Source organism: Thamnophis sirtalis, unplaced genomic scaffold (assembly GCF_051295495.1).
Source record: "Thamnophis sirtalis isolate CommonGarterSnake01/CBP01778 unplaced genomic scaffold, rThaSir2_p1.2 scaffold_4, whole genome shotgun sequence".
Lineage (NCBI taxonomy): Eukaryota > Metazoa > Chordata > Lepidosauria > Squamata > Natricidae > Thamnophis > Thamnophis sirtalis.
The window spans coordinates 19874166-19896210 of NW_028261384.1; the positions used below are offsets into that span (position 1 = coordinate 19874166).

The following is a 22045-nucleotide window of genomic DNA, read 5'->3' on the forward strand; positions in this document are numbered from 1 at the left end:
TGTTCATTAAATGAATCTGGATTCTTGCATTGATTTGATTTGTTGGAAACTGGCTGGGAAGATTGCAAATGGAAATCATGTAATACTGAATTGATGCAATATTATAAACCCAAACCACTTGCCAAGGGCCCAATTTTGATCATGTGAATTTTGGGACACTGTAACAATAATAAATCCCAGGAGTCGTTATAAGTCATTTCTTTCAACACCATGGTAACTGACTAAACAAATGTTAGAAATTGAATGCTATCTGTATTTGAATGCAATTACTTACTTCAATGGACAGGGAGTTCATCACACCTCCCCTTGGATGATTAATACCTGTATCTCTTCCAGGCCTTCCATGGGACCTGGGTGGGGCCAGGAAATGTTGAAGCTTTGTTAAAGAGTGACATAAATGTCCCATGGCTGCTGCAGTACTCATTTCAATATCTTTCTAAGAAGTTTTTTCTGTTTGGAGTCCAAATAAAAACTCAAATTAAGCTCAAGGGAACTTTTTTCTGTATAAATAAGCATGCAAACGCAACTTTCATATTGATAAGTCAAAGAGAATCTCTTTTGTCTATGTTTTATGCTCAGAATTTGTATGCAAGCAGTGTTGGTGCTACATATTATCACAAGATAAAATATAGGTTTAATTATATTGTAGCGCATAGAATCCTGTATTTCATTCAAATAAAACATAAAGTGAGACTTCTGTTCTTCTAATACTTAAACAGCCATGTCATGAATTGATAAAGTGATAAGTGAATCTATCCATTAAAAGATGTATTATCATGACTTTGACAAATCCAAATCCATGAATAATTTTCTTTTCAGTACACAAGCCATAAGCAGCAAATCTATTCCTAGCTATCACCAAACTATGTGGCTCCTGTGAATTTGGCAGAGCTGGCTAAAATAAGTTGGAATGCAGCTAACTAACCCTACAAAACTGTGGAGAGCCACAGGCTTAAAAAAACCATGTTGGCTTTCCTTATATGAATGAATGAAGAAATGAAGAAATTGAATAGGTGCTGCATTTCCCGGTATGCAGATAGAATAATGAAGAAATTTGTCATGCTGTTCTTGAAGCCTGACTAGAAACAGAAAGCTGTAGCCCTAAATGATGGGCTAGTGATAAGCCCTAAGTGATAAGTAAACCTGACAGAATAAACTGTTGGTGATGAGTTTTCTAGTAATAAAAATTATTTTTCGAACAGAGAGGATCACAATCTATATTAGGCAAGCCATAAAATAATAATGAATGAACTGGAGCCGAAGTAGGTCAGAGAGATTCAAAATTGATAGAGGAGAGAATCTTCTACTTTGCAAAATTGAAGCTCTCTTATATATTTTGCCTAGAGTAGTTTGCAGGCTGTATGATGATATAGGATAGAAAGGTCCAGAGGCCACGTGAGTCATTTTGTCTCTATCAGGTCCCATTAAGTCTCTTGTTGCCTAGTCATTCTATGCTACCATCCATGTGTTTTCCAGCTTTCTTTTATTCCTCCACTGAACTTTGCCCTTTTTACAACTCCCTCGTAGGGTTGGGGGATAGGAGGTCAAAAGGATCTTTGCTTGAGTGAGTTAACTACTTGCCCCTCCAGAATCAGTGCATTCCGCTGTCCTTGCAAACTTTTTCTTGCTTTTGTTGTTCTTCTCACTTCCTTTCATCAGAGGAGTCAGGAGAGAAAGAGAACCAATTCCATCTTAGATGAACCTGAAACGGTTTGGTTTTCTTCCAGTTTAAAACATTCCTGAAAAGGAATTCTTCGTTTTAGATTTTACATCTGCCCAACAAACAAAAGTTCCTTGCAGCTTTGTTTTTTAAGAAAGAAAGAAAAAAGAAATATCCCACACTGATTAAACGAAATCCATCTCTGTTGTCTTTTACAAAAGGAACCAGACTCAGATGGGATGTTTAAATTGAACATCTGACAAGCAGCTGGTACCTATGTAGCTTGTTGTTTCTCTTTTGCATGGCCTCCTGTGCTGAACTCATTAGATCAACTTTATTACTTCTGTTGTATGTTCATAACTTGCTTCCTGATGCAAAAATGCAGCTGGATTGCAGATAGAGATCCTTGTAAAATTTTACTGAGATCATATTAACTCTTCAAAGAACATTGAATATATATTCCTTGGTCAACCATGAAGAGTAATTGAAGTATTGGGTTAGGACAAAGAGACTTACATTCAAGATCACTCATAGCAATTTATGGGATAATTTTAAATCGGTCACTATCATATTCAATTTATCTCACAAGATTGTGGAGAGAATAAAGTGAAGGAAAATTCTCTTAAGAATTACTTGATATTTGGAAGAAATATACTATATAAATAAAATAATCCAAATATAAGTATGTGAATGGAATTTCTGGAGTTAACAAGCAATTTTAAATGCCATACTTCTTTTTAATGGTACAGAAAGTTTCAAAACATTTCTTCCTGCCAAAGAACTTACTACCCAGCCTTTAGTTCCAAAATATTGGAACTATTTTCAGTGGCAAAACTGTGTGAAAAATAAAGTCATTTATTTATTCATCACAGCTTTACTTCCCTAAAAGCGCCCATATGTTTTCCAGGAAAACGCTCACCTAGATAGACTGTATAGCAACACTTTGTTTTAGCACCTTTAATTTTGATAGGGTATTCTAGTCCAAGAATATCCATACTGAAAATTTAGTGAAGGAGGAAAATGGATACATGAACATCTGGCTTTCCTGGATAAAGTAGGAATGAGCTAGATGAATTAAAAATGCCTGTTCTCTCTGCTCTTAACATGTCCAAGCAAGCAATTTCATGAGAGGTAGAGATGTCATGAAGACATGATTTCAGAACAGGATTCCCTACCAGCAGAACGAACGAATATCTCAGCAAGTCTATAGAGATTCTCAATCATCCAAGTCATGGTCCTCCCAAAGGTGCTGTTTTTCCTTAAAAGCAACTTGACTTTCTTTAAAAATACCATGAAGACTTATATCACAGAATTATATACTCCTCCATAGTGTTTTACAATTCTCTGTGAGCAGTTTACAAATGTCAGCATATGGCCCCCAACGATCTGGGTCCTCATTTTACCGACCTCAGAAGGCTGAGTCAATCTTGAGTCAGTCAGGATCAAACTCCCAACTGTGGACAGAGTTTGCATGCAATACTCTATTCTAACCACTGCACCACTATGGCTCCTGGAAAAACTTCTTGGATGCGAAGTGAAAACATCTTCAAAGGAAGAAGAAGAAAAACTCCAGTTGTCTTTTGGAAAAAGGACTTTGGGAACAATCTAATCAAACCCAAGTTAGGAAGCCTAATACAAAGCCCAACATGCCACAAGGGACCAGTTATTTTCTCTTGTTCATTCATTCACCCAAGTTTCTTGAAAAGGGTTTGTTGTAATTATACTGAGCTCAAGTCTGCTTGGCTTTGCCTGGCTGCATATTAAAATGCATCAATTGTTTAATATAGAGAATACAAAACTAAAATTATTAGGATAATTTTTTAAAAAAGTATTTCTTGCCAGCAATCAGAACTTCTTGTAATCACAAGCAATACTTGTCTTCTACAAGAATGACTGGCAGAAGGGCTGTAAAAGTAGGGGAAGATATGGAAGAAATCCAAAAAGTTTGGGACATTTGTTTCTTACTTTTGAGGATTTTTGAAAGCTCCAATTTCAAGAGCGCAATTCATTAAGAGGCTTTCACGGTTCTATAGTCTCTGGACTCTGTTCCAGAAAGGTTTTTATCCAGGCTGTGCTAAACATTCCTCTGCATTTGAAACTACAGGATTAAGCGGTGGTTTAAAATCAAATCTAAATCACAAAATATATTCAAAATGTTAATTAAAAGGAGTTAGTTTCTGAATAAGCTATGGCTTGCAAAGGATTTCTAAGAACCTTGGAAGAGGCAGGGGAGTTCATTCATATTTCTTTCTCTGTTGACCCAGTGATTGTGAAATATCTTAGGTGCACATTTGTAAGCTACCTCATTGCCAAAGCAAAGCTTTTGGCTTTGGAGCAGGAATATTGTACAATCAGCCATGCTCCTTGCAGATAGAAAGCAATCTTTTTCGAAGGTGCCAGGAGTTAATCAGCTTCTGTTCCTAACAAAGAATAACTTTTCAATTGCATAAAAAGCTGATTACTTTGGATTACAATGTTCCATGTTGTCATAGAAATGTGTTGATTATGCTTTCATCTCCAGATTTTAAGATGTTACCAAACAAGAGGTGAACCACAAAAGGATATCTTTTATGGCTCTTTTGAAAATACATGTTGATTTTAACGAAGTCCATAAAGGTATAATTTAATGGAATACCTGAAGGGCATTTCCAATTTGGTTGCAAGGCCAAGCAAACCATTACCATAAATGTAGGCTTATGTAGGTTCCAGGGGATATATTATGTACTGCATATTTCTGAACCAATTTTATTTTTCATGGCCTACGTGTAAAAAAAGGAATCAGAGCTAATGTATACCAGTGACATTTTTACTTCCCAAGATAGGAATAGCATTTTTCTCTTATTCTCTTCTTTCACATTTAATTTTTATACTTTCCATGCTGGAACAATTTTTATGCTGAAATTTGGAAGTATCTCAAGCCAAAATGTGTAGTGTATGAACCTGCTAAACTGAATCCTGTTTGTCTCTCTGTATCCGAATGTTGATTGCCAAATTTTATAGCTACAGCAGATTTTATTATTCAAAAACAGAACCAGATGGAATGCCAGTTCAAAGAACATGTCAGAATTAAATATTTCTCTTTTTAATTAGTTGCTTCTGATTTATGCAAGAAAAAATTAACATAAGACAAGGAGAATGTGCCATACATCCAGATGTGACACAGCCTAGACAAGCACTGTCTTTTCCCTGTCAAAAAGATAGGTTCTCTTCCCCCCCCATCATAATTTGGGGAGGGGGTGACAGGACTTATAAGCATGGCATTGACAAATGGCAAAGACCTGCCTTCACTCCATAATGGCAACATTTAAAAATACTCACCCATTTTAATTGAAAATTAGCATACCTTCTACAGAGGACATAATCTATCATTTCTGTAGCTTAGTTTTTTCTGCCGTAAACAGTATTTCATAATCCTTTAGACTTCAGTCGATTCAATGAAGGAGACTTGAAGGACATTTACTTCTACAAGTAAAGATTTAGTGTGCAAATAACTTCCCTATAGAAAGTATGTAAGATAGAAAAACAATACATATTGCAATTCCTGGATCAACAGGCTCATACAGTGCAGACTAAAGTCCTTTCAGCCATGGAAGCTCCATCATTGATTTAGGATCACTCATTTTCTCTCACAGTTTGTACTTGTTTAGCAACTGCCCCAGGAGTGGCTTCAAAAATTTCTGCTGGGTGGGCATGACCTAGTCAGCCTCCTGCACCATGGTGGTAGAGGCGTTTTTGCCCTCCCCGGGCTCTGGAGGCTTTCTGAGAGCCTCCGGGAGGGCAAAAACAGCCTCCCCAGGCTCCAGAGGCCCTCTGGAGGCCGGAAATGGGCTTGCTTCTGGCCTTCCCAAACTTCCGGTAGGTCAGTTTTTTGCCCTCCCTGAGCCTCCATGCACGCCCTGCACCCAAAACAGGCCACGTGGGGACTCCTGGGAGGGGTGGGGTGGGATAGGCAGGACCAGCCAGGAGTAGGATTTGGGGGTTCTCTGAACTGTACAGGATCTTAATTAGAGGTTCTCCCTGCAAACCCCCAACAACCCACCTCTGAACTGCCCTGTTTGATCATCATTTGCAGTTATATCAGTTATGAAAAAGTAATTTATCAACAATCCTCACATTTACAACCTATGCAGATCTGTAAAAGAAACGAAGCTATAAAGCAAAGGAAGCTTTGCTTTACAGCAAAGTAAGTAAGATTATAACCATAGTTATGTGGTTATAACTATAGTAAATAAATATGGTTAGAAGAAGTAAGATTATAACCATGGTTTCATTTAGCAACCATTTCATTTAATGGTTGCCAGGGTCAATGGTGGTCACTAAACAAGGACTATATTAATAACTGAATGACAGCCCATGCTTCGTTGTCAAGTAGTGATGAGAAAAGTACACATGTAACCTACCTGCAAGCCAGGTTTTTTTTTTCAGCATTCAGAACTTTTCCAGTTGGAAAGAAAATAATAATTTTATGTTATTTTTCATTATTCTCTCTTTTTTAAAAATTCCCAATTGAAAAAAAATGTTGTTGTGGCCATATCCCTTTTGGAATAAGGACGTCAAAAATATTGAGAACAGGGACTCAGGTAACCTTAACTATAAATGGTTGCCCCCAAGAGGTATTTAAAGGATATTTTCCCAATTACTGGTAAAGTGCTAAGGAAACCAGTAAAGAAAGTCTGCTATTATAGGTAGTCCTCGTATTACAACCATTGATTTAGTGATCATTCAAAGTTACAACAGCACTGACAAAAAATAACTCATCACTGTTTTTCACACTTATGACAGCTGCAACATACCCATGATCCTGTGATCATAAATTGGGTACTTGGCAACCGGCAAGTATTTATGACGGTTTCAGTGTCCCAGGTTCATGTGATTGTGTCTGTAATCTTCCCAGCCACCTTCCAACAAGCAAATTCAATAGGGGAAGCCAGATTTACTTAATAACTGCATGATTAATTCAACAATGGTAGTGATTCACTTAACAACTGTGGCAAGAAAGATTAAAAATGGGGCTAAATTCACTTGCTCTGCTTAACCATGGAAATTTTGGGCTCAGTTGTGCTCAGAAATTGTGCACTACCTGTAATTTTCCACTCCTGTCACTGAGTAGCATGACTTACTCGTGTCTGTTGCTTAAAATCTGTTTCTTAAAACTCATCACGCTTCCAGCTTGCTCTCACTTGGCTCATCTGACGCTGGGGGAAAAAATGCTTTTGTTCCCTTTCTGACTTTAGGGAATGTTTTATATATACGTGTGGGGGGGGTGCACGCGCACGCGCGCACACACGTACGTATGTATGTATGTATGTATGTATGTATGTATGTATGTATGTATGTATTTAGTGTCACAACCCCTGGTATGCCCAAATATTGGAGGAAACCTATTGCTTCCTTTCTCTGTCTATCGGCTCGTCACAAGAGACCATCCAGACAGAAACCCAATATTTTTACTGTTGCCTTTGTTACATTTGTGTTTTTTATTTTTGCTGATAAATAAATAAAGGGAGACTAGTATAGATCTATTTCAAGCTATTTAGCTCTCATCAGCTAGCCATACCCTTACTGGGATTTATTTATCAGCACAAATAAAAAACATATATGTGTGTGTGTGTGTGTGTGTGTGTGTGTGTGTGTGTGTAAAAAAATAAACTTGGAAACCTACAGTAGATGTCCCACAATAGATTAGAATATGTATTACCAGAGTGGTGTGTGAATTTATAGACTCTACATAGCTCTTAATATTTATAGCATGCCATTTATGTAGAAAAAACAAGACACTTCTACTTTCCTTAAAAGTTTCATCTTCCAGAGAACCTGGGGAGGGTAGTAAACTCTGGAAGGAGAAATTATCTATCTATCTATCATCTATCTATCTATCTGTCTGTCTGTCTGTCTGTCTGTCTGTCTGTCTATCTATCTATCTATCTATCTATCTATCTATCTCATCTATCTATCTATATCTATATCTATATCTATATCTATATCTATATCTATATCTATATCTATATCTATATCTATATCTATATCTATATCTATATCTATATCTATATCTATATCTATATCTATATCTATATTCAACCACTGCCTAACCAACACATACTTCATCTATAATGGACAAAGATACAAACAGATAGAAGGAGCACCTATAGGATCACCCCTCTCATCCATCATCGCAACCTATACCTATACCTGGAACATTTTGAAACCAGCATCTTAAATAAATCCAAACACAAAAACCTACAACCCAAAATACAATTTACTATGGAAATAGAAGCTAACAGCCAACTTCCCTTTTTGGACATCCTAATCTACAAAAAACCCAATGGCTCCCTAGCACACACCATCTACTGGAAAAAAAACACACCAACCGCTACTTAAATGCACAATCCCATCACCACACTGCACAGATCAATTCAATAGCCAAGACCCTCATCTCCAGAACCAAATACCTAGCCGACAAAGACCACCTGAAAACTGAATTACACACTCTCACAAACGTATTAAGTTCCAACGGATTCCAAAGAAACACAATTACCAACCTAATCCAAAAGGAGACACCCCCCCCCCCCAAGAACCGAAACACAGAACAGGACAATGGCATCACCCTCCTCCCTTACATCAAAGCCACCACAGATAAAATCAGCAAAATTCTCTACAAACACAATATCAAGACAGCCTTCAGCACTGACCAAAAAATAGCCAACATCTTAAGAAAACCCCAAAGACAAGATCCAGCTAGAAAACCAAGGAGTCTATGAAATACCATCAAAATCTGCCCAGCCACATACATTGGACAAATTAATAGGAAAATAAATGCATGCATCGCAGAACACAAGAATGCAGTCAGAAAAAAAGAAAAAAAACTTCCTCCCTTTTCCAGCACCTTAAAGCTACAGGACATGACATTAATTTTGAAGGAACCAGGTTAATCTCCAAAACTGAACACTTCAAAAAGAGAATAATTATGGAAGCCATCAAAATAGAGAAACACCCCACAACATGAATAAATATGACGATACCTCCTGCCTACCAGACATCTGGAAACTAGCCCTAGTCAACAAACGAGTCCCAGGCACGAAAACCAACACCGGACCGGAACAATACAAGACACCACCACCAATCGCCCTCACCAGACTCAAACCCAAACCCATTGCATAGACCAAATGCAACCACCATCCAGAAGCCAAACCACGGCGGCATCACCAACTGCTGCACCCCCCTCTAACCCCCACACAAAACAAACTGGCACATGCTATGAACACATGGCCAGACCGCAAACTTGAAATCAAACCAAAGCCTGGGATGTTACATCACAGCCATCTGCTCAGGACATTATATCACAGAACTTAGGAGGTTACAACGCAAATTCTCAGGATGTTAAAAATGCAGCCAACCTCCCAGGATGTTGCAGCACAGGGCTCAGGATATCACTACACCAGACCTCAGGATGTCATCACACAGCCCATTACCCAGGTTGTTACAACACAAAAGACTAAAGGGCACACAGCTAGTACCTCAGCCACACAGGATGTTACAAAACAGCCGACTAATCTGCATACATCAACTCCATCAACTAATCAAGATGTAACAACACAGCCAACCAACCTGCTTACAGCAACAAAGCCAGCACTCCACACACCCCCACCAATATTTATAGAAAGACAGCAGATCCGATCACACTTTCCTCACACCAGAAGATGGGCAGTGGGACCTCGTCGAAACGTCGCCAAGATACTCTCAATCTTACAAGGGAAAAGACCTGAATATGCCAAGACCTGCATACCTGTACCCGTGAAAATCTACGAAAAGATATACATATATATAACTAGGTTATATTCCAGGTTCTCTGGAAGATGAAACTTTTAACGGAAAGTAGAAGTATCTTGTTTTTTCTACATAAATGGCATGCTATAAATATTAAGAGCTTTGTAGAGTCTATAAATTCACACCACTCTGGTAATACATATTCTAATCTATTGTGAGACATCTACTGTAGGTTTCCAAGTTTATTTATCTAAAAGAACAAATGTCCTCCTGGCTTTTAAATAAGGGAATAAGAAATTGTTGCAGAACAGTCCAAAGAATTTAAATTATTAGGCTTAATTTAGAGGAATTTATAAAAAAAACAGGGTTATATCAAATGCATAATTTTCTCAATTCATTTCTGAGATGCTGTGAATAATAAAACATCTATTATTTTGTTGCAACTAGGTCCTCAAATATGAAATGTTAAGAGATATCTCTTGGTCATGTCCACCACATATGGTAGTGTGAACCAGATGATGGATTATACTTCTAGCACTTAGCAGATCTATCTTTATACAGATAGATCTGTATATCTTCTATCTACATTGGCTCAGCTAGAAATAGACTGCACTTACAGTAGTCCATGATGTGTTTTGTTTAGTTGTGTCTTGGCATAATATGTGAATTTAGCCATTATGGTTTACAAACCATGCTTTGTGGTTTTGTTTTATTTCCAAATTAGGCCATTGTTGTTCAGAAAATTACAATGTAAACAAATTATGGCTTAGCGCAATGCATGAAACCAGACAGAGGTATGTATATGATTCTGGCAGTGGTCCTGCAGGGAACCAGGACATATTAACATCATGTGACTATTGCATCCAACTGCTAAATCAGACGGATAATATGCCAGTTTATTGTAGAATATTGTAGAAATAAATACTCTATGAGGATTGGAACAGTCAGGGATGTTTTAATACAGAACAGGTCTTGCTTTATAAGGAAATGACACAATTCTCTTAAAATATTGACTTTTCAGCATCTGGGGTCAAGTGACAGATTATGCAGTTTTCCAAGCTGCAAGACATGCTCACAAATAAAATGCTTCCTGTTAATCAAACTCCAGCTCTTCATCTTTTATTTTTTCAGGCAGCAGTACAAATAAAGCTACAGCAAAAGTGTTAAAAGCCTGGCATCAACAGTTGCTCCCTTGCCACAGCAGTCTCAGCTATGTTTTATTATGCATGACAGATTTTCATTTTCAAAATGAGTCCTTTGCATTTATGGTGCAGTTGTGCTTGCATGATTGTAGGAAGCAGGAAGATTCATTTCACACTGTGTGTTGTGCTCACAGACTGTTTAACCACCCATTTGGCTGCATGATTTACTGCACAGTAGCTAAATACACTACTTTGCTCTTGCTAAATGGACTCTGAATGAAGAAGAAACTTCATACTTGAACAATTTAGTTGTCCACCAAGTTCAATAGAGCCCACTGACTACCTCTATGGTTGATTATTCGTTGCCTTGATTTTTTTTTAAATCTATCACATAAAAAAATAATCCCTGAAGTTTATTTAGTATTTATAAGATAGTCTTCTAATGGTGGTGGCTTTATTTGCCTTCTTGCATCACAATATAAGCAGACCTTTCTATGTTGTTCTGCCTACAGCACAGATTAAAACTTGAGCTGTAAAAATATATGTACAAATTACCAAGAGAAAAATAGAAAGAGACATTAGTGCCACTTGTTCTAGTTGGAGTCCAATTAAAAGAAATATGTTGTTTTGATTTTCCATTTACCTTTTTTTTAACCTTATTCTGTATATTATCAATATTTAAGATGTTTATTCTGCTAGTTCTTTTACTATTTTTAATGACTGGTAGTAATAATTTTACTTAGGATGCAGTACATATTCATTTGATTATAAATTGTATACATACATTTAAACAAACACAAATTGGGAAAGAATTAAATGGAATATTAGTGAATTCAATTGGACAAAATATATTCAATATTTCAAGTCTTCATTTTTCTAAAGAATGACAACTTTTTAAATATGAGGTGAGCTGTATATATAAAGACAGTATTCTCAGTCCAGTAAACTATATGCTATTAGGCAAAAATCCTCATAACTGAATCAAGCCAAAAAGTATGGTTAGTTCTGCAAAGAAGTATTTTATACCAATGTTAATACCCCAAATATTTTGGTCTTTAAAAATGATATGAAATCCTTATCTCACAGCACATTGGCCCACTACAATCCATTGGGCTAATGGTTTTTAATAGAAGTAAACATTCAGTTTTCTCTTGCTAACAAAACAATCAGGCCATCTTAATTCTGTGTATACAATCTGGCCATAATAGAAAAGAAAATGTCATCAGATTCTGTTTGCTTGATGTAGAATTCAAAGAAGAAAATATTGAACAAAGAAAGCGCTTAATCTTTAGGATGAAGAATAAAGGTGTTTTTAAATTGGGCTGATACTATAGAACTTTCAAATATCAATCTCTCAGTCTTCTCTTGCACACATGTTTAAATCATGCTTTTCTGCCAGGTTATTTGATGTTTAGCATCAGATATACAGCCTTTCATCACTGCATTCCTATATTATTCATCTTAATGTGAAACAGATGTTTTTCCCGATAAAAAGGCCTAGAAAAGAAAGTAGGAAAAGTCAAAAGAAATGTAGGTGGGAAAGGGGAGAAAATAGCTGCCGAGCAATTATTTTGCTACCATAGTTTAGAGGAGATTTCCCAAAACCTGAAAAACGGCATCAGATTTTTAAATGCCCCCATGAAAGATATAGAAAAGCTTTCTTCTGATTTAATAGTCTAGAGATAATAGAGAACCAGAGCGTTCACTGCAGTCTAGTTAAATCTTATGTAAGTAGCAATAACATGCTGATTCCATATACAGATAATCCTTGATTTACAATCATGTAATAACTGTTCAAATTTTCAACGGCATTGAAAAAAGCTACTTATGACCATTTTTCATACATATGACCAATGCAGCAGAAGGACTGTGGTGGCACAGTGGTTAGAATGCAGTACTGCAAGCTACTTCTGCTGACTGCCAGCTGCCAGTAATTCAAATCTCACCTGCTCAAGGTTGACTCAGTTTTCCAGCCTTCTGAGGTCGGTAAAATGAGGAGCCAAATTGTTGTGGGCAATATGATGGCTCTGTAAACCGCTTAGACAGAGCTATACAGTTCTGTGAAATGATATAAAAATCTAAGCGCTATTGCTATTCCCTAGTCATGTGTTCAAAATTCAGATGCTTGGCATCTAATCATATTTATGATGGCTCCAGTGTCTAGGAGTCTTGGGATCACCTTTTCTGACCTTCTGACAAGCAAAGTTAATGAAGAAGCCAGATTTACTTAACAGCCATGTTACTAACCTAACAACTGCAGTGATTCACTTAACAAATGTGGGGAGAAAGGTCACAAAATGGAGCAAAATTCACATAACTGTTTCTCTTAGCAACAGAAATTTTGGACTCAGTTGTGATTGTAAGTCAGGGACTATCTGTAGTAAATATTTGTAATGATAGACTAAATAAATTTGTTTTGCTTTTTTGGCTTTTTAAGCATTAAGAGCTTTTACATTACCCAAGATATTCTTCAGTGTTGTTGACTTAGATGTTGCTTTCCTCTTTTTATTTTGATATTTTATTTTCTTTCTCCTCAGTTGAGAAGTACAGATGGATTCGGCATGGACTATCCAAGTTGGCATTTTGTTGTGTTGTTCCATTGTTATTGTGGCACTGAGAATCAGCTGCTCCAGTAAAGCAAATGCATAATTTAATTACTGACTTTCATGCAATTAAATCATTGAACAATTAGACTCCATTTCAAGAGTTTTCCTCTTCCTTTCAAAGAAACTGGGTTTTAATTTGTTAAACTCTTATTATGGGCTATTTGCCTGACTTCATTCACAATAAAGTTCTTACTAGTTATTTAAGAGAAAGGATAAAAAGAAAATAGGAGTTGTTGTTGTTTTTAAAAAAACCACCCACAAAAAAATCCCACTTACAGACATTTTAACTTACTTCAAAGTATGATCTTGAGCGACTCACTATTTCACACTTGAAGGAGTTGTTTTTTTAATTGTTCATTTGGCATGTCTCTTCATTCTTTAAGTCCAACAGCCCTTCAGGTTTAAATTTCATATTTAACTAGACATGATGGAAAACCCAAACCAACACCACAATATCTGGGGGATACATCAGTTCAAGTTGATCTGGACAATATTCCTAACTTTCTACCATAGACCATTTTTCTTTCAGAGTAGCAGTTTTCTTTTTCCCCATGCTCAAAATATTTTAATATCCTGATTTTGATTACATACCTGTAAAAACAGAGGTGATAACCCCTTTTCTATCAGTAGAATGCCGAAAATAGTCTGCCAAACTTATGCAATGTAAAAAGAATGTGTGAATGCTGTGTTTTTCTATCATATAGGGTGAGTGGACGAGAGAAGGGTATGATTTTGATTAGAGGTAATTCTTGTTTAGTAACTCCAGCTGGGACAAGCAACTTGGTCATTAAGTGAAGCAGTCATTAAGTGAAGCCATAACTTGCTTATTATTGTTCGTTTCTTTGTTTTAGGTCATAAGGTCATAAATGCAAGGATTGATCGTAATTTTTTCACCACCATCCTAACTGTGAAAAATCACTAAATGAGGCAGTCAGTAAACAGGAACTAGCTATATCGATTAAATAACAATTAAAACAACAGATGAAAAGAATTATAGATCTCTTTTTCATTTTTTATTGTTTTTTCTCCAAACATATATTTAAACTGTTCAGCATTTCCAAAACTTTAGGCAAGCAAAACTTGTCTAAAATCAGAATTGGGAACAATGCTTCTCTCTCTGATCTCAAATGCTTTGCTCTGTAACTTTTGTGCCTCAAGATTGTTAGTTTCCTAGTGGTTGTATATTATCTAGGTAAATCTAAATAGCAGCTTGTCTATCTTCAACAGGACTTCCTTCATATTTTCCCTAAGAGATTATGTTGATTTAACCCATCCATCCACCCACTCTCTTTGCTTTTGGATGTATGACATGCTTCCAGGAAAAAGGATGCTTGACGGACACTAGAGACATGCAATCTGCATCCGGCATACCTCAAAATAATTAAAAAGGTTGACGTGTGGTGGATATTTAAGACAAGCAGTTTCAAAGAACCTTTCTAATGTCTGGGTAATGTTTGGAGAATAATCTCCTAGAGAATTTCACCATGAACAAAATATAAGTCCATAGATGCCATATTTGTAAGATAAGAAAATATTTTATTTTATATTATCATTCTACCTTTAACATTCAGTTATTGGTAGGTATGTATTCCCAGTGCAATCTTATGCCATTTTAACCAGTTTAGTAAAAGGATTTGGGTTTGCAATTTTGGGAGGGGGTGTTTTATTTTGATTTGGTTTATTTTCCCTAAATGATTATTTAATACATGCAGACTGTAAATTAGTGAAATATACATGTTTTGAAATCTTCCAGTTGCAATAACATACTGAAATATGCAATAGATAAAGATAGACAGATGGATGGATAGATGGATGGATGGATGGATGGATGGATGGATGGATGGATGGATGGATGGATGGATGGATGGATGGACAGACGGATGGATGGATGATAGGCAGACAGACAGATAAATGATATATAGATACACATACACATACACACACACATATACACATACACATACACACGCACACACACACATACACACACACACACACACACACACACAAACAGAAATATATAGATAGATATAGGTATAGATACCGGTAGATATAGATAGATGTAGATAGATGGATATAGATATAGGTGAATAAAAAGTGTTATCTATGTAAGCAAATTAAATTCTCATGAATACAAAATTGGAAATTTCTGATTTCATCTTAGCAAAATATCTTATCAGCCTGCTGAAGTGTTGCTCAAATGGAAAAACAGAACAGAATAATAGAATTGGAAGCTACTGGATGTAGAACATTTCTGGCTGTTTAGACCATTTACACATTGTCTAACCATTCTTCCCATCAGAGTTAATGATTGATTGCATTTATATATTGAGGAGATATATTTTTATTGTTGGGAAATGTAGATAGACTACATTATGCCCCAACAGTATTATCAGAGCAAAATCCTGAAGCAGATGTCATAGTTTAATCAACAGGAGAACTACTAGCAATAACAGGATTATCTTATCACATCCTAAAAAAGGAAAGTGTTACTTGTTCAGCATATGAGACATTAGAATATGGATTACATGTAATTTGTTCCCTTCTCTCCCTATCTTTCCTCTTTCTTTCCCACAGGTAGACGTAGGCGTTCTCCGCTTTGTATCTGCCATTGGGACTCAAGGAGCCATCTCCAAAGAAACTAAAAAAATGTATTTCCTGAAAACATACCGAGTGGATATCAGCTCCAATGGAGAAGATTGGATATCCATTAAAGATGGAAACAATAAACCTTTGGTAATATTTTTCAGCTGTATCTTGACTATTTAGAGATTTATAAAATGCAATATTTAGTTACAGTTACCAGTAAAAGGCGTCCCTGCAGATTTTACTCCGCTGGTCGCTGCCAACTGCATGGGGTGGTGCTCATCATTGTTTCAAGGCCATTAAGCTAGTGCTGTCCAGAAACATTTCTATGGTCATGTGGCTAGCATGATGTCACAGTTTGAGTTGAGTTGAGTTTATTGGTCTTGTATGCTGCCCACTCCCGAAGGACTCCGGGCGGCTTACAATAAACAAGGGAAGGGGATAAATAAACAAAACAACACTATAAAATACACAACATTCACAGTTACCATGGGGCTGGATATTTCACAAGCCCCCGGCCTGCTGGAGCAGCCAGGACTTGGTGGCTTTGCGGAAGGCCGGGAGGGTAGTAAGGGTCCGGATCTCCATGGGGAGGTCGTTCCAAAGGGCCGGAGCTGCAACAGAGAAGGCTCTCCCCCAGGGAGTCGCCAGCCGACATTGGCTGGCAGATGGAATCCAGAGGAGACCTAACCTGTGAGATCTAATCAGTCTCTGGGAGGTAATCAGCAGGAGGCGGTCTCTCAGGTACCCAGGTCCGATGCCATGTAGGGCTTTATAGGTAATGACCAGCACAGACTCCTGTTACCTTCCCACCAAAGTGGTATCTATTTAGTTACTTGCATTTTGAACTGCTAAGTGGTCAGGAACTGGGGCGAGAACATGAGGTCATCCCATCATGTGACGCTCAGGTCTGGAACTACCACACTGCCCCTGAGCCACTACGCTGCCCACAGTTACTAGTGTGTTAAACAAAATTCTAAGTACTTGAGAATCAATTATACTTATCCCTATAGGTCATTTTACTAATCAATCAAAAGCAATGTGCCAATAAAATAGCCTCAAAAGACAAATTCTAACACACTGAAATAAGTTTTACAGTTTTTTTCCCAATCACTAATACTTTTTTTCTTGCTAGTGCTCTATCACTCATTACTAACTTATAGACGCAAGAATGACAGAGTAATTCTATAATAAAATGCTTCATTGCTGCATCATGGAAAACAAGGAGGTTAAATCACCAAAATGAAACACTTTTAAACCCATTAATTGTAATTGTTGATATTTAAATGCTTTCCCAAGCTAAACATCCTTGGTCTTGTCTGGATTATGTCTAATTTTATTAAATTGGGGGGGGGGAGGATATTGAGATTCCCAGGTTTTGTTAAGACTGCAGATGGTTAAAAAAAATCCATGCAAGATAATAATATATCTCGTAGTAAATGTCTGAAGCATAAATAAAAGAGTCATGTGTTTCCCAGTTAATTATGACTCCTTAATATGAAAATATTGAAGAAGTCTACAGAATGGTACCAACTCAAAATTCTCATTTTCACTAAATTAGCATCATGTAATTATATTTGAAGTTGTGTGCTGGTGCTTGCTTGTCTTCTATTTTATCAACAAGTAATCTTTTAAAAATTGGAGAAAAGGAAATGCCGCATTGAAATGTTACATTGGATGGATATATTGTCCTCCCATTTGCTATAGGTTCCATAATATTTAGCAAAAGTGGTCAGTCAAAGCTTCGTACATTTTCCCAGATATGCCTTATTTATTTTGGAAATACCTTAAAAGTCTTACACAGTCCAATCTTTGTACTTCTGCTGCACTTCCTTTATCATGGATAACAGATAACCACTTGGCTGTTTCATCCTGTTTGTCTGAAAGACAGCCAAACTTTACCACAGGCCTTGGCCTAACTTTCCTGTGCAATTAATATTAATAAGTTAAACAGATGGTTGGTACTAAATAGAGTTAATGTTTGCAAGAGATTCCTGCAGATCTTCCATTCCTACTTCCTTCCCATTAAAAAAAACAACAACAGAAAGAGCAATTTTTAGCAAGACTATTACAAGGAAAAGGGAGACAATAATGTTTTAAATGTCCTAAAATGGAGACGTAGATATTTCTAGCTGTCCAGTCCCAAGAAAATAGAAACAATTGAACAATTAAAACCCATTTATAATGGATAAATAGCAGCTAAAATTAATATTACAATTGATTGCATTTTAGCTACTTACATGCACAGGTTTAAATAACATGGTCAACTTCCTTTACTATATTCCGCTCTAAGAAAATACAAAGCAGGAAAGTTGGGGAAAGATTTAAGAAATTACTACCCAACAACGGAAAAATGCCTAATATCAGGAAATGGAGACTGCATTGTCTAATAAAAAAGGAAATTAGTCACCTTCCTTGAACTTAGTCAATGGAGAATTTGACTTTCTTATAGGTGTATTCATGTCTGGGTTGTAAAAAGCCAGACAATACAAAAAAAAAATCTAAATTTGTTTGTTTATGTAAAACATTTATATAGCGATCCATCTTCTAACCAACTCCAGGCAACTCCCAATTAAAAGCTAAACCCCCCCAAAAATCATACTAAAATGATAACACTAAACATTAAAATATATCTTTGCTTCCATATGATAATCTTCTGGATTTTTGCATCTAAATATAATTCTATTATAATAAACTTTCTTAAGAGAGCAGAATAGATGTTATCAGTCTTTAAATGCCTTTATTGATTGTATTAAATTTTTAGTGAAACATAGAAAAATAGAATACTTAGATTATACTAAATATTGGAATTATCATAAGAAAACTATGCATTCAAATTATTCATAAGAAAGTAAGGTAGCCTCACCTTAAATTGGTCAAAACAATATATCCTCACCTTCAATGAGTCAAATTTTGTCCTTAGCAGTAATCTTAATCCCGCTATGTTTTATTCTACAGTTCTATATTGTTAAACTTTATCTAAGTAAAAATTGTCAGTTATAAGTTACGATATGGAACTGCAGGAATTCAGTATTCTATGTTTACTCTGCATTATTCTTTTCTTCTGTAGGAATGTGATCATTTTTGAATTTATAATTGTTACTAACATTGTTATCATCAATCATTTTTACAATATAACTCATATATTTATGTGAGTAAACAAACACAGTTGAAATATTTTAAGGAATCTTTTAAATGGTTTCTCTTTTATAGCTATTCATGGGGAACACCAACCCAACCGAGATTGCTTATAGATCTTTTCCCAAGCCAGTTCTGACACGTTTTGTTAGAATCAAGCCTGTAACCTGGGAAACTGGAATATCACTGAGATTTGAAATCTATGGCTGTAAAATTACTGGTAAGGATGATGAAGAATTTACCTTATTGTTTGTTTTTAAAAGAGTGATTGTCAGGACTCATCTACACTTTTACCTATATTCCGCTTCATTCCAACTTGACAAAGAAAAGGGAGGGGTGGAATGGAATGCAAGGATGGGAGGAATGACATTCATCTTTGTAGGTTTCTGTGAGACATTGCTCCCCCCTCAAGGACACCCCAAGCAGATGTCCCAGCGTGGCCTGCTGGTTCCCATAATAATATGAATAGAAATTATTGGTGGACGTAATGGACTGTGGGTGGTCTGTAGGGAAAGGGGGATTAACTATGCTTGTTTTTGCACAGGAAGCTCAGAGTTGGTTTCGCTTCTTCTGTGCCAATGTGGTTTATTCAGTAAAGTTTATAAAATAAAATAATGTACCAGGAGTTTCTTTTTCTGGATTTGCCAACTGGACAGTCGACAGAGATATTTTATTGTCATTGCACATCATATAACAAAATTAAATGCCATCTTCAGTGTACATTGTAACTATAAAAATAAAAATACAAAGATACATCCTTCTCATGCTATATAATTGAAATTGGAAACCCAATATTGCATTAATATTGCACTACACCATATAATTCAATATAGTTATAGTTGCCCTGGGAAACTGTTTTTCAGCCTATTTGTCCTTCTTTTTAGTATCCCATATCATCTGCCAGATAGTAATAGTTCAAAAAAAGGGTGCCCACGGTGAGATGGATCTTTAAGAATGTTTAGAACTTTCTTAAGGCAGTGGGAGCTATAAAGCTCTTCCAAAGAGGAGAGAGGACAACCAATGATCCTCTGGGCAATGACATTAACCCTCTGGAGCCCTGTCCTATTTGCCACTGTGCAATTGGCAAACCATGCACAGGTGCAGTAAGTTAAAATACTCTCTATGGTGCAGCGGTAAAAGGTCACCAGCAATTTTTCATCAGTACCATGGACCAGGATGAAAATATGACGTCCTGAAAATAAAGCCATACCATATTTTTCGGGTGGGCAAAAATATAAGCTCTTCCCCCACCACCACCCCCGGCCAGGCAGACCGCCACTCACTGACCTAGTGGTATCCCAAAGGCACCAAGCCATGGGAATGGGGGGCAAAGGCACTCGTGTTGCTTGGCACCTTCAGGATACTGCTAGGTTGATGAATGGCACTGTGCCCAGATGGAGAAGGGGGTTGCCAGGAGGTTGCTCTCTTGCGAGCAGGCTCTTGAAGAGCCGAGAACAGCCTCAGGGGTGAACGGCTGTGTTGCACTGTCGCACCCTTTCCAGCCAGGCACAGTGCCATTCACTGACCTAGGGGTATCTCGAAGGCACCAAGCCATGTAAGCGCCTGTATCCCACCCCCTGGCTCCCATGGCATGGCACCTTCGGAATATCCCTAGGTCAGTGAATGGCGTTCTGCACGGCTGGAAAGGAGGGTTGTGCAAGCACCTGTTCCACCCTCTGCTCACACACCTCCCAGCTTCAACATACCCTGGCCAGCTCTCACGGCCAGGACACCGCGGCTGCCGCTACCAACCATTCCAGCATGGCTTCTTTCCCAGCTTCCAAATTCCGGAGATCGGCTGCCAAGTCTTCTAGCAGTGGCCGCTCTGGGAGTGAGCTCTATGGTTGTGCGCTGGCTGCCAGAATACTCTGCTGGGACAGCCAATCAACCATAGAGCGCACTCCTAGAGCGACTACTGCCAGAAGACTAGGCAGGCGATCTCTGGAGTTTGGAAGCCCAAGAAAAAGCCAGGCTGGAATGGCAGCAGGGGCGGCAGCGGTGCCTGGCCTGGCAGGAACAGCTGGGCCATGGCATGGTGAGGCTGGGAGGTGCACAAGCGGGGAGTGGAACAGGCGCTCATGTAACTACCCTCTCCAGCAGTGCAAAGCACCATTCACTGACCTAGGGGTATTCCGAAGGTGCCAAGCCATGGGAGGCAGGGGGCGAGGAACAGATGCTCACACGGCTTGGTGCCTTCAGGATACTCCTAGGTCAGTGAATGGCGCTATGCCTGGCTGGAAAGGAGGTTTGCCAGGTGGCTGTTCATGACCGTGGTCACCTCATGGCTGCTGTGTTGCACTGCTGTGACAGCCCAACACAGCCGTTTGCCCCTGAGGATGTACCCGGCTCTTTGGGAGCCTACTCACAAGAGAGCAGATGCCCAGCAACCCCAAAATAATAAGCCCTCCTCTGATAATAAGACCCAAGCCATATTTTGGGGGTCAAAAGAAAATAAGACCCTGTCTTATTTTTGGGGAAACATACTGGTATAATTTCTGCTGGGCCCTTTTGACCAGTGCTGCAATGTGAGTGCCCCAGGTCAGGTCCTCTTTTATGATAACACCCAGAAAGTTAAAACTGCCCACTTGCTCCACTCGGTCTCAATTGATAAGCAAAGGCTGGATGTCTGATCTATTCCTTCTATAGTCCACTATAAGCTCCTTGGTCTTTTTGGTGTTAAGGACCAAGTTATTGTCTCCACACCACCAAAGCAACTGCTCCACTTCATCTCGATAGACAGAGCCCCCCGTCCCCCGTCCCCGGAGATGAGTCCCACCACTGTTGTATCATCTGCAAATTTACTAATAGTATTACTAGTATGAATGGGAATGCAGTCATGGACATAAAGTATATAGAGTAAGAGACTCAACATGCAACCCTGGGGTTGCATGTAAATAATTCCTGTTTATCTTAAAAAGACAGCAAATTGTTATTGTGATTTTCTATTTTTTCAAGTGTGCAAATCAGTAGTTGTATTTTGAGCTACAGCACTTAAAATGTTAATGTGCTTATTAATTAGCACTGGGAAAATATTTAAAAAATAACTGTATACATATAATGTGTATGTATTCATAAGATGTTTTATAAGGGCTCGCACACAAACAAGCACATGCACACACAACATCCATACATGGAGGGAGGAAACGAGA

General features: G+C 37.7%; 1 protein-coding gene across 4 annotated transcripts in view; it reads left to right on the top strand.

The window, feature by feature from the left end:
- NRP1 (neuropilin 1) overlaps positions 1-22045 on the top strand; it is a 170460-nt gene that overhangs the window by 98157 nt on the left and 50258 nt on the right. For all 4 annotated transcript variants that reach the window (XR_015696320.1, XM_087712543.1, XM_087712542.1 and 1 more), the window contains exons 9-10: positions 15750-15908; positions 18972-19116. Coding sequence is in view for 3 of the 4 variants with exons in the window: in XM_087712543.1 (XP_087568669.1) it covers positions 15750-15908; positions 18972-19116 (304 nt within the window). In the remaining variant the exon portion in view is untranslated. The remainder of the gene's footprint in view (positions 1-15749; positions 15909-18971; positions 19117-22045) is intronic.